General features: G+C 35.9%; 1 protein-coding gene across 11 annotated transcripts in view; it reads right to left on the minus strand.

The window, feature by feature from the left end:
* The window catches only part of LOC118191481 (zinc transporter ZIP10-like), a 166,003-nt gene that overhangs the window by 32,263 nt on the left and 111,631 nt on the right, over positions 1-22,109 (minus strand). For all 11 annotated transcript variants that reach the window (XM_085821237.1, XM_085821234.1, XM_085821235.1 and 8 more), the window contains 2 exons: positions 9,154-9,369; positions 3,860-4,182 (listed from right to left, as the gene is read on the minus strand). In XM_085821237.1, coding sequence (XP_085677363.1) covers positions 3,860-4,182; positions 9,154-9,369 — 539 coding nt within the window. The remainder of the gene's footprint in view (positions 1-3,859; positions 4,183-9,153; positions 9,370-22,109) is intronic.

Genomic DNA, 22,109 nt, shown 5'->3' on the forward strand with positions numbered 1-22,109 from the left:
GGCTAGAACATAATTCTTCAAGATTCCTTTTAACCCTTTCGCCGTCCTCTCCTGCCCGCGAAAATTTCTCCTCAGCGGCCCTTTGTTTTTCGCAGCGTGTAATGTTGTTTTCTCTGTACATACATAACTTTCGTAGTGAATGAATTTAAATGAATATTAAATAAAATAAGGAAATAAAGCATAATGGAAAAGTAATAATATCTCTGCTTATTTCTAACAGCAGGATTAATTTGATAACATCTGATCCAGGCGGTCCACTCCTCCCATTTTGTTCTTGTAATCTTTTACAATTATTGGTTTTTTACAGTTCTTTTCCGTGTTTCAACGTCAATCACAGAGTTATTATTGACCGTACTCATCAAAAGTATATTTTTCTTGTCTTTCCAATTCACAACCTCATTTTTTCTCTTTTTCTGCTGAGTAGACGTTGAAGATCTCTCACTGTCTTGTATCTTATGTAAAATGGCGCGAATATTCATAAAACCTGGGGGGGGAATTCAATTAGAAATAGAATGCCTGATTAGTACTGCCCTCTAGAAGGTATTAGAACAAACAAAAATAAAAACTCAAGTAAACATTTAAAAAGTGTTTCAAACATTTAAAAGTTTTAAAATGTAGAAGAAAGCTTAGTTGAAAATAGACAAAACCAAGTGTTTTAGAGCTCGATGAAGGCTAAACGTTTCTAGATTAAAAATAAATGAAAATTTTCATTATTATTAAAAGTTGGTACCAGTAACAAAAACTGGTTCCCGGCGTATAATTTGTGTGTGTCTACCGTCAACAGTTGCAAAAACAAAGGCCGGGTAAGGACTTTCATGGACACTGTCTATACAACGTTCGCTGTTACGCGAGGTTTCACTTAGCTGCAAAATAAGAAAACTATTGTACTTGTTAAAATTAATTTTAACCACGAAACTTGAGCCCACCAGTGGCCGAGTGTGGTCTATATGCTCTCAAGCCTCGCATTCGATTCCGGCTAAAATTCTATCGAATATTTTTAGAAAGAGCTTGATGACATTAGGATAAGGGAATATGATATACTGAATGAATATGATACCTGAAGAATACGACAAAAATTATTTTCAAATAAAGAAAACATTGATGAATTCCATGCCAAATAAGCTCAAGGCTACTATCAAAAACTACATAGGTATTTGACTACATTTTATTCTGATAGTTTCATCACTGTGCTTTCACATTTGTCCTTGATTTTGAAGGGCCGAAATGTTCCATTTATTTTTCATTAATTTGAACTTAGCATATTGTAATTATCTTTATAATAATCTAAAGATATGTTTTGACAAAAATACGGAATTTTAAGATTTTTCCCTCCATTTTATGAGGCAATAAAAAGTGTGCCTTCACTTATGTCTATTTTTACTGTTCATCATTCATCATTCATTACTATTGTCACTGTTCATCACGTTTTCCGATTTGATTATCTTTTTAAAGCAATACTTTTCCCGACGGTCACAGGAGCAGTCATGGTAGATAACAATAAACTACACATCTTTATCAGAATAAAGAAAAATCAAATACACACAGAAAACTGATTGTATATATTTTATAGAAAAATGACGGATTGATAAAAAGTGATAACACCGTGAGAATTTTCCAATCAAAAGTTAGCAATCGGTCATTCAACCGATCATGGTACGTTAGTAATCATCATGAGATACTTAGAAGTGCGGTCCTCTTGAAACAAGAGCAAATGACACTTGTGAAGATAATAATGAGTGTAACCTGTACAACTGAAGTAACAAGGTATATATTTGTTATTTCAAAACGACTGCACTAATAAATATCTCATGATGATTAATGCTTTACACTAACTCATCTCTCAGCTGACTTACCAGCAACTCGTCACAAATTTACAGAATAAAACTTATCAAAAAAATGTATAACTTAGGTCCGACACCTGTACCATTCTGTACTTCATAACGCATTGGATTCAGCTTAGAGGGACGTCTGTTTCTTTTAGGCTACAGTCTTAGACTTGCTTATTTATCTTTTTAAACTATATGAAAAGTATTAAAAAACTTAATTTATTTACACAAATTGAAGGGCTTGCAGCAAGTAGGGCCCAGCTCCACTTTTTAAAATTTTCGGGAAATTTAAAAAGAAAATCACTTTTTAACTCATGTTCTAAACGTTTGTCCTCATTAAAAGTACTAGTAAAAATGATTTTTTTACGACTATTCCAATGTAACGAACGACCTTTTTTTAAAACAAAAAAGACCCATGAACATAAACAAAATCTACCAAAATTGAGCTGGGCCCTTCTTGCTGCAAGTCCTTCAGTTCTTATTGTCCCTTTCTTTAAGTGTAGTTTAGACTGCACTGTGGAATGAACTTCACATGTTCTCTTCCGAGGTAAAACCAGCCGATATTTCTTTATGTCTCAGCATATAAACAGTATTTTTGCTTACTTTTTTTTTACGCCATTTCGACAAAAAACTTTATAAGGTATTTCTCACTTCTTAGCATGCCTACGTGATGTAATTGGAAGCACACTCGACGCGTAATCGAGAGGTTTGTGGTTCTAGTCCCGGAGGAGGGCACTGCACATTTTTCACATCACCCGCTTCGAAATAACCTAATGTATCTACATTGGCGCGCTAATTAAAAAAGGTGGCGGACGATGATTCTCCACCACCAGGATTTGGCGGCTGGGTCCATTAATCCCCAGTCGCCCTTTAAAAGTGAGAGTATATAAGGTATTTCTACCGCCTTATTCGCATGCCTTCGTGGTGTGGTGGTCTGCACACTGAGCGCGTATTCCAAAGGTCCGCGGTTCGATTCCCGGCGAGGGCATTGCTCATTTTTCACATCTCCTGCCTCGAAATAACCTAATATCTCTTCAAACTAGCAATACCTAAATCACATGTGACACTACTATGAAGATAGGAAATAAGATAGGTAGGTAGGTTACCGAGGTCGAGGATCTCTGGTGTCTAACAGAGGTAAACAGGCATGTGTCCCACGCCCTCCTCTAACTACAGAAATAGCTCCCTGGAGCCCCACGTGGCTGCACCAGGAGATTATTGAGGTTGTGAAAAGGAAGTACGTGGCCTTACAAGGACATTAGTAGGATTGTATTACAGATCGAGGAGGCAACGCCACTCTAGATACATTAGGATTATTTTTGAAAAAGGAAAGATGATATCTGTATAATACCCTTGCCGGGTCTCGAATCACGGACCTCTCGAATATATGTCGAGTAGCCCAGATGGTATAGTGGTTAGGGGAGCCTGACTAAAAGGTGATGAATGATGATTCTCCACCACCAGGATTTGGCGATAGGATCCCCTAAAACCCCAGTTGTCTTTTAAAAGGGGGAGTATATAAGATATTTCTCCCACCTTTTTAGCATGGCATCGTGATGTAATGGCCAGCACACTCGGCGCGTATTCGAGAGGTCCGAGCTTCGATTCCCGGTGACGGCATTGTTCATTTTTCACGTCTCCCGCTTCGAAATAACATTAATAATAATATGCAAGTGTATGTAAAACGTATGTAAGTTCAGTGTACGTTTAACGATTAAGTTTATGTTCACTGTCTAACTCTCAAATGCTCAGTGTATATAAGTATATATTGAACAAAGTATAATATATAAGTATGTTGTCTTTAAAGAAGCATATTTTAATCTTAAAGCTTTAAAGAAGCATATTTAGTCTAGCGATCTTTTTTTAATTAAAAATATTAAAATTATCATTCAAACAATACTATTCCGAGTCGAAAACGATTGTTCAATGCAAGAAAACTCGATAAAGTGTAAAATAATTTCAGTTTACACGCGCTTAAAAAACTGCAAGTATAGTGTGGGCTAATTTTACACAGCTTTTCGCACAGCACTTACCTGTTGAATGAATACTTCCGGACTTTCGTCTTTGAGTTCTTGATGCTGATCCACCAAATGAGTTATGTTCATGAGCAATTCGGGAATATTCGCCTCCTTTAGATGGTAATGATATATGCTATCCGAGGAATGCAGAGAATGATCCTGCGTCCTGTTCTCGGGCGTTTCCATCGGACGGTAGTCTGTTTGGGCTGTGGTTAGCTTTTCGCTGCCTTGTGCAGGAGGTAAAGCGTTTCTGGATGAATGACGATATCGGCTTTCATTCGAAGAAACTGACTTCCGTGTCGTAGAAGATGCCATTTGCTGCGATGTGTGGTAGCGGCCTGCAGTAATAAACACTTATAAAAAGAGAAACTTATGAACATTTCGGAATTTTGCAATTTACGATTTATAAATGAGTCATTTAAGTCAAAGTCGCGACTTTATTCAAGATTTCGACTTTATTCTTCCTATATATGTAGCACACTTCATGTTAACTTAAATATAATTTAATTAAGAAAAAAATTATAGTTTTGTTTTAAAATACTGTTATTTAACTATTAAAACACGCAAAATTCTCAGTCAGATAAAAAGAAGATATTAAAATTGTTATAATGAAAATAAATAACGACATTGTCCCAAAAGCTCTTCGACATTTTAAATTTAATATAAAATTTGCTCTAGAAAATTCAAATCAATAAAGAAATTAAAAACAAAAGTATGATTTACTGAAAACTCTGAATTTCTGGAATACTTTTTTTAGTATTTAAGTATTAGAGCAATCACTTTGGCTGCCAAGTGATTGAGCTAAAGTGATTACGTTTTTTTAATCACTATGCGATTGCGATTATATGGTCATTAGCGATGATTACGATTTCACAGTAGTTAAATAATTACGATTTTTCAAGATAACTTTTTTTTTTTTTCACTGCGCCAAAGTGATTGTGATTTATTTTACAGCAGCCAACGAATGGTGGCTGATAATTGCAAAATACTATTTACTACATACGTATCTGTTATTGCACTTATATTTTCAGCTTCACTATGTGAAAACTACTATTTGTCCCAACGGGTGCACAGCATGAACACGAAATAGTTATACAACAATCTGCTGTGTAGTGGCCGATATGTAGCACATAAGTAACATTCAATATGCAACAATAACTGATTCGTATGCGAGTACTAGTATGCAACCGATATGCAAAAACTGATCTGTATGTAGCTGCTATATAATACTTACGAGTACCTGTAAATAACTGCTATGTAATATGTTGTAAGATATATTGTATTAATATTTATAAGGTACTTCTCCCGCCTTCCTAGCTTGCCTTCGTGGTGTAGTGGTTCTGCACACTGGGCCGGTATTCCAGAGGTCCGTGGTTCGATTTGCGGCGAAGGCGTTCCTAATTTTTCAACAATTGTACTTGCATGTATGAGTTATGACCTATGCCGCATTGCTTTGTCAACATTTTATACCAGTACTCTTAATATTAGTCCGTATCTGTAGTGCAATGCTTGTGTTCAATGTAATCCCAGCACAAGTCCTCAACCGTAATTATTATATATCATACGTCTTTTAATATTAATTGCAGTGAATGTGATTTATCAAGGTACAGTATTATTCACTCCCCTAAGCTGAGTTAATTAGTGTTGTCAATATGAATGTTGTAATGTCATAATCATTGTCCACTTTCCTGTGTCTGTGTTAATTACCGCTAGATATTTGCAATATAGTAATTTATTTCCTAATGCGCAGATATATATGGCGCAGCTTTATGTGAATTTATCATACCATACACGAATATGTCATTGTCTTATGATATATATACAGGCCAACTGTACCTTAACCCTTGGTGTGCTAGCAGAGTACCAACTGTGTCAACTCGAAGTGCCTTCGAATGCCTACATCACCTTCCAACCTATTGCAATGCATGGTACACCGCACGTATACATCATGCACCAACACCGACTATGCCTAAGCACTACATAAGTGCACACATCAGTGAACATCAGTACCTACACCGTGACTTAGATAATTCTCTTAAACTTGTTCACAGTCATAGTAACTGTGTAACCATTGTGACTGTGTACTGAAATTACTGTGCCTAACATAGTGTCTGCGCTGTAGCGACTGTACCAACCTATAGCAATTGCATTAAAACTTAGTGACTGTGCCAAACTCCAAATTTAGTGCTATTAGTACCACAGTGTACACTAAACTTCAGTTTAGCCTGAACTCTCAAATTTGAACTATAGTGCAAACTGTACTTTCAGCGAACTCTAACACTAACTCCTGGCGCCATAACACTACATCCAGTACTCCTTGCTTCATCTTTGTGTTTAAGTACTCACAGCACATTTACAAACACAAGGATACCAGCAATACACATATAACTCCCTTTACCCCACTCTGTATTTTAGCTTTTTTTTTTAAGTATTTACTACTCTTGTTTTTACTCTTGTATCTTACATATGTGTCTCTCTTCGTATTTATCTTAATATCAATGCATCCTTATGTTCGTATCTGTTAGTATTTGTTTGTTTTTGCCTGTATATGTATCTATTCTTGTATTTGTTTTGTATATATTTATGTATCTGTGTTATTCCAACAGCTATACACACCCAAAAAGTTATTGTCACGCAACCATTGTCAAACAATAATCCTCAACCCCTGTTTGGCCATGTATTGATCTTTAGATCTGTATTATAAACTCCGGAGGCAGCCTCACGGGGCCCCAGGGAGTTGTTATTCCTAGATAGGTGAGGGCGTGGGACACACGTCTGTTTACCTATGTTAAACACCAGGCGTCCCCGTCACCTGTACCATAACCCATGATTTATATGTATTACCAATGAGTATTGTATGTTCTTGGCTGTGCACTCCTTAATACCAATGTTAAATATGTATGTAATCTCCCATTGTTCTAATAGCCAAACTCTAGATAAAGGTGGACATGGCGCTGTACCAATTAAACCAATGGTAAAGGGATGGTGCCCACGTCCCCAGTCGCATATCTCTCCGGCTTCCAAAAAATTCTAATGTCTTTACAAGTATCTGTAAATAACTGCCTTGTAAGATGTTGTAAGGTATATTGCAATAGAACATATGTTACCGTGAAAGACCGAAATTGGAGAATGTCGACTTTCACCGGAGACGTCAAATACGTCGGTGAAAGATCGAGTATTGCATTACATTCTTGTACATTCGGACCCTCACCGGTGTATGTTGACAATCACAAATATGCTCTGGTGTAGGTCGAAAAGAGAGGTCATAACAGTTTCAGTTGTTGCAATAAATAAGATTTGAATCACATAATTTAGTAAGATTTTATTACTATTATTTTATTTTCTCATTTAGAACGTACTTTGTAATTAAGTAAGTTTTTAACTTCTATTATTTTCTTTTCTCATTTTGAATGTACTGGGTGTTTTACATTCTTATGTTCTTAAGTTCTTATTTGAGGTCTCAAGTGCGTTTTTTTCGCGACTGAATGACGGAGAAGAAAATATGATATTCTTATATGTTCACCATTCACCATTAGTACATGGTGAATGTTGACATTGACCGGTTAAGTCAGAAATTAGAGTATTTGGAAAATATTTCGGACACATACACCAAGCGACTATAGGTGAATGTTGACATTCACCAGTGAAAGTCGACATTCTCCAGATTTCGGTGTTTCACCGTAACATATATATAATCTGCATGTAACCAGCGTACAACACGTAAGTGCGTATAATATGCAAGTGTATGTAAAACGTATGTAAGTATATGTTCAGTGTACGTTTAATGATTAAGTTTATATTCGCTGTCTAACTCAGTGTATATAAGTATATATTGAATGAAGCATAATATGTAAGTATGTTTAATGGTTAAGTGTATGTTAAATGTTCATTAAGCTTATGTTTAATTGTCAAGTGCCCAGCATATGTACGCATATGTTGAACGAACTACAATATGCAAGTGTGTTGCGAATTGTACTATGATAAATGTATTGTACAAGGCAGATGTAAAATATTAATGCTTGTAGGATCATATTACTCTACTTCCAATTTTTCGCGATAAACTCGCGATGCTGGGAGTGTGTTGCCCTAGATGAGGGTTTCTTAAACTGTGGGTCGCGGGACCTACAGCAGGAGGTCGCCAAAAATGTTAGCAGTTTTGATATTTCTTTAACTTATTATAATAATTTTACAATTACCAAATATTTTTACACAGTGTATCTGAAAATAGATAAAGATAAGACAATACAGACAAAGAAAAAAATGAAAACTTTTCGACGCATTCTTTTTAAATTATAAGCGTTCATTTTCCTTGCTTTGCACGTGACGCCTGTCATTTCGTCTGTTACTTATTTAAAATTTTCACATTGTTCTACGTCTTAAAAATAGAAATTAACGTTAATGACCTAAACCTGCAATAGTATATTACAGTACAAATGAAAAAAATGACGGTTTCACTCACGCGTGTGTTGGATTTGAGCAAGACTTATAGGGTCCCACAAAATTTTTGTAAATATTACGGGGTCCTGGGTGTCGCGAAAAAATTCTCACTGATAAAAAGGAGTCGTGGGTAAAAAAGTGTAAGAAACCTTGCCTTAGACAGTTGCGGGATCCTGACTACACCCGAATAGTCTGTGAAAGCCGCCCGAGTGTCTGCATTCTGCTCTCACCTGCATTTATATTTTACGTTTTAATTAGATCTTTATCTCTAAAATTAATCATTAAAGCTACTGAGAAGCAGATTTTCGTTTCTTTGTTTGGGTGGAAATTTGGTGGTGATCCCTTTCAGAATAAATTCAAAACAATAGTCCTCTTTAGCAGTTTTGCGGAAAAATACTGCACGGCTGCCTGAAGAACTGCTATACTCACGGTTGCTCGAGATTGGCGTATTTTGAAAACTGAAGACTTCCAAGTACCATTATAATAAATTATATTCCAGTCAAACTTACTTAAAACTTACCACAGAGTTATACAATATTAAAGGAATAAATTTACTTTGAGTTTTTCAAATTATTAAGCAGTTTATCACCAAAAGTCACCTAAGGAGCCAAAAATATACTCTAAAGCCATTACCAACCTAAAACACCAAAACATCGTCCATAAGTGTGGAGTTGTCATCCGGAAATTTCATCCTATTTGCCAGTAAAACGTATTTCCGCTCGCACACTACACCAACGTCGAATTGGATTAAGCTTTCGAATTTGATTTCAGAATCTTGTTATCGGTACTAAACAATTTTAGGTATTTTTGAGATTCGTTCATTACCGACTGATATTAGTGCATTAATTTTTTTAATGAAACTGAGTTCTCACCTTGATCATCGTGTAGATCGCTTGGATGTCTATGGGAATGAGACGACACTTTTTCTTCGCTTTCCTTCTTTTTCGTGAAGTCGAATACGTCGACCTTTTTAGCGTGTTCGTGAGTGTCATGGGCATTTCGAAAAGCTTCCTCTTTGTGAGCCTTCACATCGTGGTCGTTGATGATAATATTTCCTAAACCCAAACTCTCCAGAAGGTGCTCGAAACCTGTTACATCAACAAAAAATATCCCTTAATTGCAAAATACTATTAATAATAACTTACATGGCTAAAATTATAAAAATGAGTCAAATTTATTTTCGAAAAGCTGAGTAAGGCAATAAAAATTCGGCTAATCTTTGGAATATGGTAACAGGTACTTTGGCGACATTTTGGTAAGGTGATAAAGGTTACTAGCTAGGACTTTAGCAGTGTACATGGATAAAGTCAAGAGTGTGAGCAATGCCATATTTGTGCAATTCTGAGATGTTTTTTTAAGTGAAAATAGGTCGATGTGTACATGGGTGCTACCGTGTATGTGGAATTCTTAAAAACGCGGCAAGCAGTTTGCGATTCTGCATGCACTTTCTCCCAATTTCGCACCTAATCTTCGTCATAATTAAGCATTTTTGTTCCATAAAAGTTCTATTATAAGCGTAATTCGGCTAGCAGATTGTTGGAAAAAATCTTGAGTAAAAAAAAAAAAACTTGCCTTTACTTCGTGAAAACAAAATGGCGTCCAAAACAAAACTAGCAGGTTGCTGTAGCAGGGTTGGTCGCCAAAGTTTCGCCAAAAAATCGCGAAGTTACCATAATCGAGAGATTAACCAAAAATTCTTTTTAATTTAACAACTGTAGATACTTTTCACTGTATTATCAAAAATATTCGGCTATAATAAAAGAATTGTTGCAGGTTAATAACAGGTGGTGTAATGTTAGGTAGGCATGTATTATTCTGATCACTCTATATTATATCAAGGGAAGTACCGAATGTAAATAAGTAATGACTTCGACAAATTAATCGTAGATTTGTTTTTGATTATTTTGATCACCGCGAAGCATGTGAGGGCTATCTGCCTAAGGAGAAGAATGTATGTCGTCGTGGTAAAACTTTTCAAGGGAAACTTGCTGTATTCGCGTTACACATGGAAAAAGCACGAAAACTCTTACGAAACAAGCCCATTTGAAACGAGGTCGACTCACCAGTTTAGCGCTCTGGCCCCTCGACTATCGATACGCTAATAATTAAGGTCTTTTTGCTGAGGAAACGCTTCTTTGCAGAAGACTCCTTAATGCAAATTACGAGTAGCATGCATTTTCTGATTACTGAGAAATTGGTTTTTATTACCGCATAAACTGATAATGAAGGAATGTAACGTAACTTTCGCTTGCACCTTTGCTTGCAAATTAATGCAACTACGAGGTAATACCCTTTGCTCAACTCCGTATTAGACGGAAGTAACTCAGGTTTATCAAAAATTTGTTTCACGGGTCCGAAGTTCTTGCCTCATTTCAGTCGAGGTAGCAGATCACCATGAATAGGAAGAATATTTGAGCCTCTGGTCATCCGCCTGTGTTGAACCAGGCTGGAGGAATCTTAAAACAAAGGCATGGTTTGTGTATATTATACTCTCACAGACGATGCTGCCTTAATACAAAATCAAACACTCATTATATAATCTCAGGAGGAAGACACAGACAAAAGACAGAGGAAACCATTCAAATCTAGGGAAGAAAACCCGGAAGACGTCTTAATGTTTAGAAGTATCATTTCGTGGATCGCATGTGGGCTAGCTGTACATGTAAAATCTACAGAGAATCCCTCTGTAGAATGAATTAGCCATGCCGAACTGATTTGAGACATTCAGTAAAAGATTCGTACATGTAGGCTTAACCTACGATTTAGATTCGAAGATGTTGAGCCGAAATTGTATATAAGCTCGCTCAGCGTTCGGCACATTTGCACGACTTGTGTAACACGCTAATCCGGGCAATCGTAAACATGACGAATTACGTAATTTTCGAAGAAAGTGTAAGCGAATAATTATTGATGATACATCCGATGACGATCAACTACCAGAGTCCTGGCTTTGGAAAGAAATAAGAAATAGTCGAAAAATCTGGGACTATACGATGACACCTGGCATAAGAGAGGAAGCCTTATGTCAATTAGGAGCAAGTAGAGGAGAATTTGATACATTTAATCTAATATTTGATGACCTATTTTGGAACAATATTGTAACCGAAACGAATCATTATGCAAATCAAGTACGAAAAAATCCACATAGAACACGAGTGTAAAAAGTGTAAAGTTCCGTTACATGTACCAGAAATGCTTTGAAATATATCATACCGTTACAGATTACTAATTTTGTATTTTGGAGTTTTGTATAAATAAACATTTTGTAATACTTGCGTCTACCACAATTACTGCATCAGACTGTCATTGCGTATGAAATATTCCACGTAATATTCACTTCTGGCTCGATCACAGTACGCGGGCTATGCCCGTGAAAGTTAGGTTTGGCCCGACCATCGTACGCGGGCTATACTCGTCATTGTAGATTAAGGGATTAAGTAATTTCATCCCGAAAACTCTCCCGTGTGTTTCTAAAAGCTTAACCCTTAAATGCTTGCAGTTGCCCTCTGGCAACATATATTTAGTCATGTAAATCAAATCAAACCACAAATTTTTAACTTACTGCATAGTGTAACCAACTGAATACATACTGCTTACGTATATAGTTTTGAAATTTTCAGTATGGTGGCACCACTAACGGTGTAACGGTCATTATTAGAGTGTGGGCATCGTTTGTGTTTATGAATTTTTGATTTTGTGTTTGTTATTTTTATGGTTTGTGTGTGATTATGGCAAAGCCTCGAGGGCTATCTGCCTAAGGGAAGAGATGCCTTCGTGGAGGACTTCTTAAGGGAAACTGGCTCGTATACACGTTACACATAGGGAAAACCACGAAAACGCCCATGCAGCCAGCCCGTTCGCGGAATTCGAACCTCAGACCGAACTACCAGTGTTCAGCGACTTTACCGCTCGGCCGCTGGTGGGCCTGTTATTTTTATGGATTCAAACTTCTAAAATTATTTGAACAAGTTTATAAGGTATGTATTATTACATAAAATTGTTATTATGCATTTGCCTATCTCATGTTTTTTGTAAAAGTTGATATTTTTTCAAAAATTGCAATGAAAACTTAGCATAGTTTTTTTCTCTATTTTATTTGCTATCAATTCTTTGACTATAAAATAAAATTTCATGCATGGTTTTAAAAAAAGTTTTGAATATGATACATACAATTGCATATTATCAACTGGCGTAATCGAAGACATTTTGGAAAATTTGACTGCGTAAGGAATTTTCTCTTTCTTGAATGCATGCTTTCGGGGTAGCATATCCGCCTAGCACTGAGAAGATGCGGAATTAAGAATGTCGACGAAAGCATAGTTGATTCTCGACTGTTTCCTATTTCGAGTAGGCCAAATACGCTTCCACCAAACTATTTACGACAATCCGAACACAGTTTAAAAATCTCCGTAAATCAAAATTTCGTATAATTCTCAAAAAAAACGGGGGGAATCAGAAATTTATGCTTTGCTTGGAAGAATAAATTTTTGCAAAGGATATTCCTTAATTAAGAAAGTGGTTAAAGTTCCTTGTCTTTAATCAGATTCATAACTGGAAACAATAAATTTAGCTTACGCGTAAAATGTAATGTAATATGTCAGGTAAAAGTACATTTCCTTTCACTTATTGTGATAAAAAAAAAAAAAAAAAAAAAAAAACCAAGGTTTATGAGCCATTACCTTCATTTTCTTTTACAGTGTTTTTATTTTATTTGAAGAGTTCATAAACTTAGCAATTTATGCTAATTATTAAACTGATTGAGGCAAAATCCAAGAGGGCTATCTTTATGAAGAACTTTCTAAGAGGTGGATGGCTGATTTTTTTTAAAGTTATTCTGAAAAATTACTTAGCTTTTTCTACCGTTTGTTTGGTTCAAGGACAAGGAACGGGAGTACTATCCCTTCACCATAACGGTTAATCAGTATAGCACCACGTCCACCATTATCAAGAGAACCCCTTTAGATGTTAACGGGGTCACACCAACCTCCGAAGCCCAACGCCGAGTGCATGCCCCACGCTGTTCCTACACCCCAAGTGGCCGCAGAAGTGTTTACATTTTGCAGAGTGTAACAGTCTTTGCAAGGTTCCGTATATTTAAAAAAAAAAAAATTCAATAATCGGTATTACAATACTCATGTTTCTGGTAATAGTTCAAGTAATGTTTCACATACTGTACTGGTGCAGAAAATTAATTACATCTGTATATGGCGTGGCGTATTTAATTATGGCAAAGCACACTAGGGCTATCTGCTTAAGGGAAAGGATGCCTTCGTGGAGGACTTTCTAAGGGAAACTGGCTCGTATACACGTTACACATGTGGAAAAACACGAAAAAAACCATCCAGCCTTTCGCGGGATTCGAACCTCGGACCGAACTACCAGTGTTCAGCGACTTTACCGCTCGGCCGCTGGTGGGCAATTACGTCTGCATATACCAATATTTTTACAGTTTGCGGTCAAAATTCAAGTGTTGTATACTATAACGATGACGGAATACATATGAGCTGAAGATGTATTTTTGTTCATGCAGAACGAATTTATTGCAAGATTTTATTCCAGACTTCGTCCCTTTTGCCCGAACTCAGATAGCCGGCTGCTTCGTTTCGTGTGGTGAACATTTCCAATTTTCTGAAATCTGATTATAAAGAGGAATATAATTGTTTTGTTAGGTTCATTAGCACTTGGGAAGATCTCTTAAATCCTACAACAGCTTTTCTGTATGAGGCCATTGCGAAATAATGCTCAATCATAAAAATGTGTTCTGCTTGGGAAAACTTATGTCCAGCCTGTTCTGACAAATGATTTTTAAATAAACTGCAACTGAAATTTCAAGTGACAATATTGTTTATAATAGTATTAGGAGTGTCATACAATGAAACCGTTTGTGGTTAATCCTAGTATCCGGTGCACACGGGATTTGGCTACTTTTGGCGACTTTTATGATGAGCATTAAAAACGGGACATATACGATGAGTAAACGGGCATTCAAAGAATATATATAGTTATACATAGTATATACTATGTATATAGTGATAGTATATAGTGTATAGTATACTATCACTATATATACATAGACGTTCTTTTGGTAATTTTTGGTGTTGGCGATAAATTTCAAAATCGCGCCAAGGCTGCACCGTATACTAGGATTTTACCCAGTTTGTCATTAATATCTATTTTGATCTTTTCACAATTTTTGAAAGTTTGAGCCCATCAGCGGCAGAGATGTTAAGTCACTGAACACCGGTATATCGGTCTGGGGATCGAATCCTGGCGAACAGGCCGGCTACATGGGTTTTTTCGTGGTTTTCCCCATATGTAACGTTTATACGAGCAAGTTCCCTTAGAAAGTCCTTTACGAAGGCATTCCCCGCCTTAAGCAGATAGCTCTGGAGTGCTTTGCCATAATCAAATAAACTTATAAAAGATTGATGCGTGCAGCGTTTTGATTACCCTTTACAACTGCAGTGTTCGATACCTTAAAATTCATATATCATTTTAACAATACTGAAACTATTGTGCCTTTACTTAAAATCTATATTCCCCCGGCCCAAACTAAAAATCCAGCATTCTACACAATATCTAGGCATTTTACAGAACCCAGTATCCCCCACTGAATAAAACGCCTAGGTATTGAATAAAATGTGTGCAACGGTGGGTTAATACAAAAATTAAACAATATCCTAGTTTTACAGAACACAGAGAAATTTTGCAGCTATCATAATATTCATCAACTGAAATTATTATTTGACTTAAAGTTGCAACATTGTGAAATAAGATTTCGCAGATGTTTAACGTCGAATATTGTGGAATTATTTACATGCATTTCTTTTTATCCATCTAATATATGCATTAATTTCAAAAAAAAAAAAATAAATAAATACAAAGAAAACAGTTTAAGTAGCACGTAGTATCTTTTGAATCTGATCCAGCCTGATGACCTGCGTTATTAAATCAAGTTTAACACTGTCACTATCTACGCTTGAGGCCAAAGTGGCCTACTTTTTAAGAAACCCTCAGAGGCAGGATTATCGGGGAAAACTTTCCATTAATCATTCTATTTATAACCTAAAACAAAAGTAAGCGACAATATAAAAACAGCGGATAGTTTTAGCGAGTGGATTGAAAGGAACTTTTATGAAGTTAACTAATTCAGTTGTCTGAACATGAATCGAAGTTTTGAGAGTAACTAATTACAATTGATTGGTTAGGCAAACCTTCTTGTCTGCAATACTCCAAAATCCAAAAAATTCTCCAAAAATTTTCTGAATTTTTTATGTCAATTCAAATATTTTGCGGCAAATTTTTCAATCGTTTTACCAATTTCAGTTGAAAAATTACATTGAGAAAAGCATCTTTATCGAGATCATATTTCTAAAAAAGTACCAAAGCATCCAGCATACATATTTGTGTCAAGTTGAATTTCTTTAGTGTCATGTGGCGTTAAACTGAGTTGTTATGAATGAAGAACCTACCTTCCTAATTTTATTATAGAGTTCCAATGAAATTTGTTCTGCCTTTATTGGATGGCGCTATCATGGCGCGCCGAAAAATGTGCAAAAAATTAACTTGATTTTTAGAATTCTCTTGACACTTGAACTTAGAAACATGCTCGATTCTTGAAGTTTGAAACTTTTGTTATGATTTTCTTGACCGCTTCTAGACGCGGAAATTATATAAATATATTGTGTTTTGTGCAAATAAATGTTTTTTGCTGTGCAGTTATTTACTTCGGATTGCAATCTATACTGATGATTCTTGAATTATGAAATCGTCACTAATACTCTCCCATCTTTCAAACATGGAATTTCTTGAATCATTACACCATGCCAAAATTATTTATGACTGATATGTTAACAGTGAAACGTCTGTCCTCGTTTGCATTGTATTTAGTAGTTTCACATACGTGGAATTCAACCATAGTCTTGGAGATCGCTCTCGCTTTTAGCATGTGAAAGTGTAACAATTGCCAAATGTCGCTATGTCCGTATGGCTAGCGTGTTTAGACACAAAAATGGAACCAGAAAATTAACTAACAAAATACCAATTATTTCTCCAGTAGAAACGTCTTGTATTTCAATAGAAAAAAATTGCTTAGTAATTTATTGCAACCTGAAAAAATTTAGCGACTGTATATTTAAAACAAATATTTTTGAGATAATATAAAGTAAGAATGAGTTTATTATTTCTCCCAAAGTTACCAGTTATTTAGAAAATTCCTTTTTCGTTAGAAATAAACCGCCATCTGGAATGCCTACCAGCGACCGAACGGTAAAGTCGATGAACAATGGTAGTTCAACCTGGATTCGACTGTAGGCGAACGAGCTGGCTGCTTGGATGTTTTCATAATTTTTCCCATGTGTAACATATAAACGAGCCAGTTTTCCCTAAAAAGTCCTCCACGAAGGCATCTCTCCTCTTTGTGAAATAGTCTATCATGCTTTGCCAAAATCAACCAAGCCAAACCTGAACTATCTGTATTTTTAAGAGGTTTATCATCACCGGATAATCAGAAATAGGATTCATATTTATTAGATTATAGCAGAGCCAACAAAATTTAATCTGACTGAGGGATGATTTTTTTTTTTTTTTTTTGGAGATTAATTAATGGAAATTGTCTTGTTACACACAGAAAAAAAAAAAGAACAGAACAGCCACGCGGGCAATCCATTGCGAAGTTTTGATCACGAGTCAAATTTTCGGAGTTTAAGCTGTCTTATCCGCTCGCCATTTATTCGGCAATCACAAACAGTAGTAATATCAATTAATTTTGAAAATAGAATTGATTTTATAAAGGATGATTTTATTTCCAATTTCTTATGTTTTCCAAAGATCCTCCACAAGCATAACAGAAAGATATTCCAAAAAATAAATCAAAATAATGGTACTTTTCCGTTTCGTCGGCGCAAATCTCGCCAAGCAGACTTTGTTGGCGACAGCATACAGTACACATATAAAAAATGTTAACAAATGTTAGTTCTAAAAATTTTTTATTTTGAAGGCATAAACATTTTAATAAGGTTTAGACTTTTGTAAAATTGGTGTGTTTGGTGTATTGAGAATACGGCAAAGCACACTAGGGCTATCTGCCTATGACTTTTGTAAAAAGCCAGTAAATAAAGACAATAAATTTGTAAAAAGACATTAATTTAAAATTTACTATGCTTTCATGATTCAACATCCCGATTCGCCTGTTCGTATCACGTGACCCCAAGTGATCTCATCTCACGTAAACTACGCTAGTAAAAATTAATCCTCTCCGTAATTATCTACATTCATTTCAAGTTAAATCTTAATTTGGAATACAAGTTTAAATGCAAGAATTATTTCAATTCGTACGAATAGCTTAGTGAAGAAATTATGTAAAACCGCATTGCTTTACTTCGCTAGTGCATTCTCGTTAGAATGGATGGATTTAACCCTTGATTTTGCCTTTTCTATATTTTCGCCTTCGAGTGAGCGGTGTGATTGCATCCTAATTAACTTAATTACCGCGAATGTTCTTAAGGCATAAAATTTAACTATCTAGGTAAAAATTATGTGTAATTGTATGCCAGTATTGGAAGAAACATCAATCTGATAAGAAATGGCTGCGTCTAGTTTTGAAAATGAAGCGTAAAAGGTTACCAGCGAAGATATTCCTTTTGGCATCAGTTGTACCATTATTGGCGACTTTATCGTTTGCGCCGGCAAAACGGAAAAGTACCAAAATAATTAGTCATTTTATGGAAATATGCAAAGGACAGATAGATTAGGCTGGATTTATTATTCTATGGCGAAAACACAATATGACCATCTGGCTAAAGAAAGAAATGCTTTGGTGGAGCAATTTCTAACATAATGCTCGTATAAATACACTCATAGTATTCGGAAAACCACAAAATCGCTGTGCAACCACTATAGTCTGTTCGTCACTATTTGAAAGCTGACCAGATAACTAATATTCAGTGGTATTATTGATTCAACTATTAAGCGGGACCTGTCCGTGTTAATCATATTCAAATCAAATTATGTATAAACTGCTTTTTTAACTACTTTTCGATTCTTTCTGATCTCTGTTCATGAACATCTTCATGAAAATTCAGATTAGGTTAGGTTGGTTTAGATTATTTGGATATAGCAAAGCACAAGCGGGCTATCTGCCTAACGGCAGAGATGTCTTCGTGGAGAATTTTCTAAGGGAAACTGAATAGTATTCACGTCATACATAGGAAAACTGCGAAAAACAGCCTACATCCAGTTCGTTCGCCTACATTATAGCCTTGTTCGAACTACCAGCATTCAATGGTCGGCCACTTGTGGGCTTGCGAAAAGTCAGTTCAAGTTTCTACGCCAAATTTTGATTGTTGATGGTAATATATTATGTTTTTAATGTTACTAACCATTACATTCTTTGAGGGAAAAGGTTAGGTTATTTTAATTACGGCAAAGCCTCGAGGGCTATCTGCCTAAGGGGAGGGATACCTTCGTGGAGGACCTTCTAAGGGAAACTGGCTCGTATACACGTTACACATGGGGAAAACCACGAAAACGCCCATGCAGCCAGCCCATTTTCGCGGGATTCGAACCTCGGACCGAACTACCAGTGTTCAGCGTCTTTACCGCTCGGCCGCTGGTGGGCCTCTTTGAGGGAAAAGAATGAGGCAGATTTCTTACTTGGATTCAAGTTTTTTTTTTTTTACTTATTACGTGCTCTGGGCCCGTGAAGGTTTTTTTAAGGAGGGAGGAATGGCACGTGGAGGTTTTTTAAGGGAATCTGGCTTGTATCCCCCGTTACACATGGGGAAAGGGAAAACCACGAAAACCCCCATGCAGGCAGCCCATTCGCCGGGACTCGAACCCAGGAACGAACTACCAGTATTCAGCGGCTTTTACTGCTCAGCCGCTGGTAGGCCTTGGCTTCAGTTTGTCTTTTAATTTTCTTAAAACGCGGATTTATCATGATCAGTGTCAGCTTTGACGTATGAGCGATAAAGAGAACAAAATAGTTTCCGAACCTCTTCTGGGTACACACCTTGATAACTTGGTACGACATATACTTACATGAATAAAATCAAACAATTTAGTGCTTACGACTGCATAAGTTAATCACTGAAATTTATAGTTTTTTTATATATATACTTTACAAAAATATTACAAAAATCTGCATGATTAAAAAACTTACAATATCAAATCACGATATCCGGAATATGTGTGGCATAGCTACGTGAATCTGGCTTTGTTTCGGCGTATTGCTAATGTATTAGGTAAAGTTAGGGTTTTTATGCAGTTTGTAATTTCTTAAAAGTAAAGTGCAGCATTTCTGCAGTTCTTAAATGAAACCAAAACATGTATTTTTGATCAAAATGTAAAATTTCAAACTTTTATAACTAAGCAAATAATTTAAGGGTCAAATTTTTTGGAAGTAGAGTAGGATCAATCACAGTCTATGACTCAGTTTAACCTTTATCGCCTTACCAAAATGTCGCCAAACCACCTGTTACCATATTCCAAAGATTAACTAAAAGGGTTACCAAAACAATGATTAACGTAGATATTCGCGTGCTATAACTGTTCTGAAATTTACGTTGGAACAGAAAAGAAGCCATCCTCTTTAACCAAATCTAAAATTTAAATACTAGAACTAACATAGCCATGGAAAGCTTCGGCGAGAGCATGATTACCATAAAACAAATTACGCTATTCAAATATGCCTTTTCTCAAAATAGTTTAAAGCTTAAATTTAAAAAAAAAATCATTTTCACTTTTCTTAGCCAATAAGAACAACATTAACAAATAAATCGATAAATATATATAAAATTAAAAATCCAATTTGGCTAATCTTTGGAATATGGTAACAGGTAGTTTTGCGACATTTTGGTAAGGCGATAAAGGTTACTAGCTAGGACTTCAGCAGTGTACATGAATAAAGTCAAGAGCGTGCGCAATGGCATTTTTGTGCAATTCTGGGATGTTTTTTTAAGTGAAAATAGGTCGACGAGTACATGGATGATACCGTGTATGTGCAATTCTTAAAAACGCGGCAAGCAGTTTGCGATTCTGCACTTTCTCCCAATTTCGCACCTAATCTTCGTCATGATTAAGCACTTTTGTTCCATAAAAGTTCTAGTATAAGCGTAATTCGGCTAGCAGATTGTTGGGAAAAAATGTTGAGTTAAAAAAAAAAAAAGCCTTTACTTCGGGAAAACAAAATGGCGTCCCCCCCCCCAAAAAAAAAAAAACTAGCAGGGTTGATTGCCAAATTTTCGCCAAAAAATCGCCAAGTTACCATAATCCAAAGATTAACCTCAAATATTTCCAAGAAAATTTCCACTTTCCGTAATGACTACAAGAAAGATAATGGCTTGCAAACTAAGTGATGAAAAAAAAATGCTGGTAACAGTTGATATTCAAATACCATTTTTTAATCAAGTTATTACTAAGACCGATCTTATGGATACAAAATAGGTGATCTCGAAATTTCTACGCATTTCAGCTGTGAAGTTTTTCTAGAAGGATGAACGCGTAATAACGGCAGATTTAGGAAAATTATCAAGAAAATACACATAAAAAATATGTATATAAAATTGCTATTTTAATAGATTTTTTATTCTTTAATCCTAATAATCCTTCCCCCAGAATTAACTCAGTTCTTTTGAAATACCTTTGTTATATCGTCCGAAACATTTTCGCAAACATATGCAGTGTATTAATAGAACCGTGCATTGAAACACTGTAGGTTGCTTCGATGATTTATAAAGATGAATTGTGAAAAATGAGTGTCCATACCGTGAGTCAGAAGATTATCGAGGTACAACAAGCTTTCAAACCTCTTTTAAAAGAATGGTTAAATATTTGACTTAATCGAAATACTTATCTACTATGCCATATCTTCTATTATTGTTTACGTGTTCCGCCCTAACGAACTACACGGACGGAAAGGATGCCTTCGTGGAGGACTTTCTATAGGAAACTGGCTCGTATTAACACGTTACACACGGGGAAACCACGAAAACGCCCATGCATACAGCCCGTTCGTGATATTCAAACCTCAGACCGAACTACCAGTGTTCAGGGATTTTACAGCTTGGCCACTAGTGCATGCCATATCTTGTAGTTAAAAAAACCGAAAAATATTCAAATTTATTAAAAATAATGTTAAATAAATATTAAATTAATACTGTCCTTATGTATATGAAAGTATCGGGGCACATAAATGTGTTTAAAATAAAACTATTAAAAAAGTACTTTATTAAAGTGTTGGGTCTCCATTTTTTACGACCTTGAAAGAGTATTCTGTCATGAATTTCCCAAGTTTATGACAGATTTCTTTCGCTTCCCATTGGGTTAAGTTATTCTCCAAGATTATTTCTGCTGGAAATTTTAAATTTATTAACTCTTTCTTGCAATATATCACAAATATAATCAATAAGGCCATGCAGTGAACACTCCCGCCAGGATTTGAATCCATGTCGAACTTCCAGTAATCAGCGGCTTTTGAGGGCACAAGCGGATGGAAATACGAGTAACAGAAGTTAAGAATTGATTTTGGCAAAATGAATGCTTGGCTCACATTATACACTCAGAAAAACACGCAAACCTCGTATGGCCAGCGTTTTCCGTGGGAATCGGGAGACCGAATTAGCAGTATTCAGTGGTCTCATCCACTTGGACACTGGTAAAATCTAAATGAATAAATGCTCAGAAGCAAGAAGCACTGGTAAAACAATGTAGATAATATCTCTTTCAAGCCTTGTTTATGGCCTAAATGAGCACTCCTGAAAATTCTGTTGAACGTCAAATTCAACAGAACAGTTCCTAACTTCATGAAATATATCCTCGAGAACTGTTC

Source organism: Stegodyphus dumicola, chromosome 7 (genome assembly GCF_044657685.1).
Source record: "Stegodyphus dumicola isolate Sdum_Otavi_A_Nest chromosome 7, ASM4465768v1".
In the NCBI taxonomy this organism is placed as follows: Eukaryota; Metazoa; Arthropoda; class Arachnida; order Araneae; family Eresidae; genus Stegodyphus; species Stegodyphus dumicola.